The 7,614-nt window shown below is 46.4% G+C and overlaps 1 protein-coding gene across 1 annotated transcript in view; it reads right to left on the bottom strand.

Moving 5' to 3' along the window:
• The window catches only part of GOT1 (glutamic-oxaloacetic transaminase 1), a 30,043-nt gene extending 22,800 nt beyond the window's left edge, over positions 1–7,243 (bottom strand). The window contains 5 exon segments of the mRNA XM_044298619.1: positions 335–439; positions 1,333–1,445; positions 2,398–2,521; positions 5,127–5,308; positions 7,035–7,243. Of these exon segments, the coding sequence (XP_044154554.1) occupies positions 335–439; positions 1,333–1,445; positions 2,398–2,521; positions 5,127–5,308; positions 7,035–7,155 (645 nt within the window). The 5' untranslated portion in view covers positions 7,156–7,243.
• Positions 7,244–7,614: the final 371 nt, after the last annotated feature.

The raw sequence follows: 7,614 nt of genomic DNA, 5'->3' as shown, positions 1-7,614 counted from the left end.
AGTTTGTAGGGTCAAATTCCACTGACAAAAGGTAAAGTAAGGACCAGCGGTGAACTTAATGCATACTTTTTCAGGAGGAATATCAGAAGAACAGTACAATACAGAGTTCTAATTTTACACCATAGATCTGTCCACCGTGAATCCTCCAGAAAATGAGGTGTTAAATGCTAATTTTGGGTACAAAATGCAGCAAATTTGTATCAAAATCCATAAACACATGCTGCAGACAAATCTGTGGCATAAATGTGACAATTGTTCACTATAATCACTAAACCTGATTGTAACAGATCAACATTGAGTGTCCTCAAAAGACATAAGATCTGAGAGGACATACCTTCATGACATCAGCAATCTGCTTCCACTCATCTTGTTTGGGGTCTGTTCCAGTGGGATTGTGTGCGCAGGCGTGCAGAACAAAGATGGAGTGCTCCGGAGCATTCTGGAGGGAACAGCACAAGCGATATCACCAAGAGACAACCAAGAAGTAGGTTTACACGGTGACAACCGATTTACACCATTAGTAATACGATCTCAAATAAATGCAGAAGAAAAAAAAAAAAAGAAGAAAAAAAATTTCAAATTCTGTAAGAGTAATCTGAGGACCCATTCAGGACTCTTCAGACGAGAGATCAGGTACAAGAAGTGTATCTGCAGGACAAATTGTATTTTATCAGTGGCACCATTTGGGGGGGGGGGGGGGGGGAGGATGGGGAAAAAAAAAGAAAAACGGCAATGCTGCATTAGAATTTTCTTTACGGGGGGAGATTTGAACTTCTTTATTCTGAGGTCAGTATGATTATAGAAATAAATCCCAGCTGTTGCAGTACAGCGTCAGGTGTAATATTCAGACGATACCCGCTGTGTATGGAGCGGGCACAGGATCTCTACCCACACCACACACTTAATGGAATGCCTTTAGAGGAATTCCGTCATAATAGAAGTCTAAGGACTGCAAAATGGATCAGTCCTGTCTCCGTTATGCAGGGGAGGACTATATTCTGCGTTTTTCACGCAACACTGGCCCCATAGAAGAGAATGTGGCTGCGTGAAAAACGCATCGCACCCGCAAGCAAGTGCAGATGCGATGCGTTTTCCACTGATGGTTTCTATGAGATGTTGTTTGTAAACATTCTGTTTTTTTATCACGCGCATCAAAAACACATCAATGCGCATTTCACCCGCGCGGATAAAAAACAACCACTGAACGCAATCTCAGACAAAACTGACTGCAATTGCTTGCGAAGTGGTGCGAGTTTTCCAGAACGCATCCAGACCTAATCCGGATCGTTTGTGTGAAAGGGGCCTAAAAATAAAAACCCAGCCCAGGCTCACCTCTAAGTCTTCCAGGAGTCCCTTGAGGTCAAGCCCTCGGTTAGCAGCATCCCAGTAACGGTAACTTCGGATATCTTTAAAGCCGGCATCAAGAAATACGGCGTTGTGGTTCTCTGTAGCCGGAAATGAAAAGGGCGAGCGTCAGCAATGAGAACCAAGAAATCACAGGACAATCCCAGAGACCCGGACCTCCCACTGCTCTCACCACGGGGGGTCTATAGGGATAGAGGATTCGTGCAGAAGAATTGCAGATGGATACGATGCAGAAGTAGTAATGTCAGGTGAAAGACTCGAGTATACTTTACCCTTTCATGACCGGGCATATTTGGGGCCTTCTTCTCTAGAGCAAAACTTCACCTCTGATAATGCTGCATTCTGTTTTAGTCAACCCCAATTTTTTGATATACAAAATATACGGGGCCCTTATTTTTTTTTCTTCCTATTTTATAGCTTTTGGGGGAAAAAGGTCACTTTTTCCTAATTATTCTCCCATGCAGACGGAACATGTGTACATTGTGTAACATATGATGCGGCTACAGCACCAAGAACAAAAACACGATTTTAGTTTTGCATTTTACCTTCAGTCTCTGTACACGGGTGATCATCATCAAGCACAGGATGTTTTTTAGTAAAAGGCACAAAGCCAGATAGCGCCAGGGTAGAACAGACAAACTGGCAGCCACAGGTAATTATTTAATGTTTAGGGAAAGTACTCATGTCTAAGGCACCTGATGCCCATGCCAAAACATGTTTATATCACACAATGTCCCAAACTCTGCATGTGGGTTTTGAGAAGTATGCACAGTCCTTTGATCAGTAGCAATTCCACCATGTGTGAACATAGCCTTACACTGATAGGCAGCTTTCTATTAGGCACCTGACAGAAACCAGAATCTCAGTGGTGCTTCCTCAAGGTTCGTTTCATGTGCACTAAAGGGTCCTTATTTAGGTAGTTCACCTAATATAATGGATATATATGTATACACACACACACACACACACACACCATATCTAAACTCTGGTATGTCCACTAGCACTATATGCACAAGTGCAACACATCCTCACCCCAGGAAGGAGCTGAAATGTAGATGGGGGTTGCGGTATTATTGTTTCCATTGTACCAGCGCCTTAAAAACTCTGCTCCGATGCGTAGTGCGCCGGTACCACCCAGAGACTGGACACCGCCTACCTTAAAAAATAAATGAAAAAGACAATTTTTATAATAAAGTAGAAATTAAAGCGTAGATTTTACTTTTTGAAAGAAAATGTATATGTGTATAAAGTGACCATAAGCAGGCGGATCGTGCCATCATGCATATTTATTTCAATGGGAAGGTAAGACATGTTTTTTTTACTTTTCTCTTTCCCCTCTTCACATTTCAGTGGCCATAACGTTTTCTTTATTGCACCGACATTGCCATCTAATGCCTTGTTTTATGCAGAGGAAACTGCATGGAAACTATTATGGTCGTGTTTTTTCTTTTATGTAATGTAAGAAAGAACAAGAAAGTAAAAAAAATTGTGGTTTTTTGTCATGTTTTTTTTCTTTTAATCCTACTCACGAATTGTAGTTTTACGAGTTTAATTAAACCTTACAATGCATTTAGCAAACTCCTGTATGTGACTAGATGAGGATCTGTGACACTAAGGGTCCATTCACACGTCCGTTGTTTCTTTCCTGATCTGTTCAGTTTTTTTGCGGAACAGATCTGGACCCATTCATTTTCAATAGGTCCTGAAAAAAAATAAAAATCTGACATTGTGCTGTCCGATTTTTTTCAGGACCCATTGAAAAGGAATGGGTACAGATCTGGTCCAGATCTGTTCTGCAAAAAACGGAACAGATCAGGAAAGAAACAACGGACGTGTGAATGGACCCTAAGGGGTGTATTTCACAAGTGTATTTATCTATAATCTGCATCATTAATGCATTGCAAAGGATGAAGTCCGCAAACAGTGGACATGGATTTAAAATCCACACCGCGTGTCAAGTTATGTATTCATTTTCCGGCTGAAAATTTGAGCAGCTTTTGGATGAGATTTGTGAAATCTCATCCACCTTGCTGCTTCTGTAGATGACAGCTGGGCACCCGCTCTAGGGTGCTCAGCCATAAAACAATGCTCTGGAATAAATCCCCTTAATAACCGCTGTATTGGCAGTCTATAAAGGGACTGACCACCGAGAACCTAACCAATCACAAGAATAGAGGTCCTGTGTTCCACGTGTGAATGAAGCATTGGCTGAGCATGCACGCTGCTGCTCCATTCAAAGTCTGAGACTGATGAGACACACTTTCCCCCCAAAAGTGTGGGGGGGGGGGGGGGGGAATGGCGCTGCATCTTATGAAGAGAATACTTGTGAGCATTTGCATTATGGAAGCGCTGACTAGTACACAGTAGGACTGGGGAGGTGTGAATACCACATTCCTTGTGCTGGCTTTCTGCCTGTGACCCGTCGCACTGTGTAAGCGCCAGGTCATAGTGTGCGCTATGTGATGTCCGGTTACACCATGTGGCAGAAGACCAGGGAGCAGTGACTGCTGGAAGAGTCTGCTAGATCTGCGAGTAGCGTTGCTATCCAGGGCAGGAGAGGCAAGTTCACTTATTTATTTTGTCTCATCTGGGGTTCTGATGAGGAATGGAGGTCTGATCTGAGGCCTGATGAAGATTGGGGGGGGGGGGGGTCTCAACTTTTTTTCTTACTTTCTTCCTCTAAAACCTAGGTTCATCTTGGTACAAGAAATACAGTACATCAGTCCTATAGCCTTTAAAGAGGACCTTTCACCAGAATTAAACTTCTAAAGTAACTATACAGGCATGTAGAGCGGCGCCCAGGGACCCCCCTGCACTTACTGTTATACCTGGGCGCCGCTCCGTTCTCCGGTAATTGCCTCCGGTATCTTTCCAGTTAGGTTCCACCCAGGGGAACCTGCCGGCGCCTCCTTCTCCCATGCTGCAGTGCTGGCCAATCACAGCGCTCAGCTCATAGCCTGAGAGGCTTTTTTCTCTCTCAGGCTATGAGCTGAGCGCTGTGATTGGCCAGCGCTACAGCATGGGAGAAGGAGGCGCCGGCAGGTTCCCCTGGGTGGAGCCTAACTGTAAAGATACCGGAGGCAATTACGGGAGAACGGAGCGCGCCCAGGTATAACAGTAAGTGCAGGGGGGTCCCTGGGCGCCGCTCTACATGCCTGTATAGTTACTTTAGAAGTTTAATTCTGGTGAAAGGTCCTCTTTAAATGGAGCAGCAATTGGGCATGGTCAGCCAATGCTTCACTCAAACAGGGAACATAATCCCCCCAATCGGTGGGGGCTCCAGCAGTGCGACCGCCAGAAATAAAACATTTATCAACTATCCAGTAAATAGGTGATAAGCGTTGATTATAGATCATATAGTATGTAGCAGTATCACCAGCCAGTGCTGACAGAGGAGCCGCCTCACTCTAAGGGCTCATTCAGACGGACGTATGCGGTCTGCAAAAATGCAGATCCGTTTTTTTTCAGATTAGATGCTGTCCCATTCACTTTTATGGGGCCATTTTCTTCCATTGCGCGGCTCAGCAAAAAAATGAGACATGTCCTGATTTTCACTGACAAGTATAGGACATGGCCCTATTGAAGTCTATGGATCAGCAAAAAAACTGAATACAATCCGTTTTTTTGCGAACACGCTGAACTGTCCGCAAAAAAACGGATCCGCATTTTTGCAGACAGCATACGGCCGTCTGAATGAGCCCTAAAGGCCTAACTCCAGCCATGCGCAACGTGTCAGTAAATCATAAAGCAAATCCAGATACCCGATCCTCCTTAAAGGCTGGACTGTCATCACCCAGGGCAATCCTTGAGGAGCTGGCGCGGAACTCTGGCAGCCCGAGGATCGGCAGGTACTCGTGATTTAATGTGTTGTCGCTGGCTATCTTCTGTTCCACCTTCTTGACCACTGGCAGGACCCAGGGCTGGGAGTCATCGGTCCGATAAGCTGAGGAGGAAAATGCATCGCACAGTTATAAGGGAATACGAGCCAGAAAACAGGCTGTTATTTTGAGGTCAAAGCTCAGCTTTATTACAGACTGCGATCCAAAGTACGTAGATCTGCCCCGTGCATGGTGCAACGCAGCCTTGAATCGGATTACACAACCGACACATCAGGAACAGCCGTATCCGTCACCATCACCGCGACCACAGCTCAACAAAATGATAATCTCTATAGGGGTGCAGAGGGGGTCCAAAGCCCTCTAAGCCAAACAAGACACTAATACTAATGGTAGTTGGGGGGCCCAGTTACACATTTTTTAAATTCGGCCCCAGAAGCTTCCAGACATAACCAAGAATGCAGAACCAGGACGAATCTCTTGTGCCCCGACAACCACCTTTAAGGGATTCTGTCACCATGATGGAGATCTTATGGCTGTCCTAAGTAGATGATCCCCAGCAGTCACACAAACCTCTGCATGACCTTTACTTATACAGGATCACACTGACAGCTTTATGTCATTATGATTCTGTAGAAGTAAGGTCAAGCAGAGACACACAGCATTATAAGTCAGTATAATGCTGTGCGCTCCTGCAAGTCCAGAACAGAGGATCACGCTCACACACTGAGCACGATTCCCACAATGGACTCGCTCATGTGAAACAGCCCTTCTAATGCAAGCAGAAAGGACTTAATGCAGGTGTGCAGATCAGGATCAGAAGGGGCCGTCCCGTTTACAAACCCATTTTTATTTACTGCATTAGGACGACTGGGGGGGGGGGGGGGGGGTCTTCTATTCAGGATCCTCATCACTTGGCCGGAGCAGAGAGCGGCTGTAAAGAGCATCTCTCGCTCCGGAGGACCCATCCCGTATTACACAGACAGCTCGCCGATTGTGAACACTGGTTTACCCACAGATTGAAGCTGATCGCTGAGGGACCTGGCAGGGCAGACATATTGGCATCTCCTTATTATCTAGTAGAGGCCATCCAAAGCGGAGAACTCCCTGAATAAAGACTGAATTTGGCTGCAAATCTATGGTATAAGATCCAACTGCTAGGACACCGCACAGGTGACGCCGCTGAGCCACACGGCTTCAGTGCAGATGGGTGATCAGTGCTCATACTCACTGCACCAGGTTATGCAATACCGTCCTGGATAGTGTCCCTGGACCAGAATAGATTAGTCATGTCTGATGTTAGGTTCTGCTGACACAGTGAGCAGGATGTGACAAGTGCTGAGGCGGCACTATTCCATCCCGGATGGGCTGTTGCTGGCCTTAGCGCATGATCGCCGACCCCATACGGGAACAAGGACACGGAGACGAGAGGAAAAAGGGAAAGGAGAACGGCAGCTGCGCCCTGCAACATCCATAGATAATTATAGCTGCAAAAGGTCCTACAGAGGACAAAGAGTCCATTCATAAGACCAAGTAAAGGGGGGGGGGGGGGGGTAGCAAGGGCAGAGAGAGGGCAGTTGTCACCCTGATGTGTCCATATATTGGGGGGGGGGGGCATCAGATGGGACCAAACCCCCTGCAACATGGTCACAATTGAAGGAAGCAGCTGCAGGACAGGACTTGAGAAAATGGACTCTCCCTTTAATGCTGACTAGGCTGCTGAGAAGGGCAGGCCTTGTTAGTTATAGACACCTCTCCAGGACCCGTGGAACTACATGTCCCAGCATGCCTTGCCAATCATACCTCATCTCTGGCCGCTCGAGCCTCACTCACCTCCCACTCCCAGGTTGACCTTGCGAGGGTCACAGTCAGCGCGAAAGTCCGCTGTAAGCTTAAACACGAGCACCGGGGGAGCCTGAGGGACGGACGCGAAGATGGAAGAGGAGGAAGCCATAGCGACCACGGTATCCAGTCACCTGGGCAGCGCACACTGGAGCGCTCACCTTCACCTTCACCGGCTTATAAGGAGGGGCGGAGACACAGGCAGCCAATCAGAACGTTCGAAGCTGACAACGCCTGTCAAACTACAGCTCTTTGCGTCACTTACCCTGAGACCGGGTCAAGAAAGGACCAATCATAGAGCGGAATATAAAGGCACAGCCGATTGTCGAGCTGCTATTGGCTGCCTAGACGGAGATCTTAAAAAACTGTTTCCTATTGGACGTAAGAGCGTCAGTATCCAATAGCACCGTACTGTCTGTGTGGAAATGGCCAGTGTGAAGGGCACTAGGCAGTGTGGTTTATGTCTCTCTCTCATATCTTCCTCCTCACAACCAGTATTAAATGGGAGTTCCATTAATATGCAAATATGTCATTTACTTAACCCTTTCCTGATGCAGCGATTTTCTATTTT

Source organism: Bufo gargarizans, chromosome 6 (genome assembly GCF_014858855.1).
Source record: "Bufo gargarizans isolate SCDJY-AF-19 chromosome 6, ASM1485885v1, whole genome shotgun sequence".
In the NCBI taxonomy this organism is placed as follows: Eukaryota; Metazoa; Chordata; class Amphibia; order Anura; family Bufonidae; genus Bufo; species Bufo gargarizans.
This window is presented reverse-complemented; position numbering and strand designations above follow the sequence as displayed.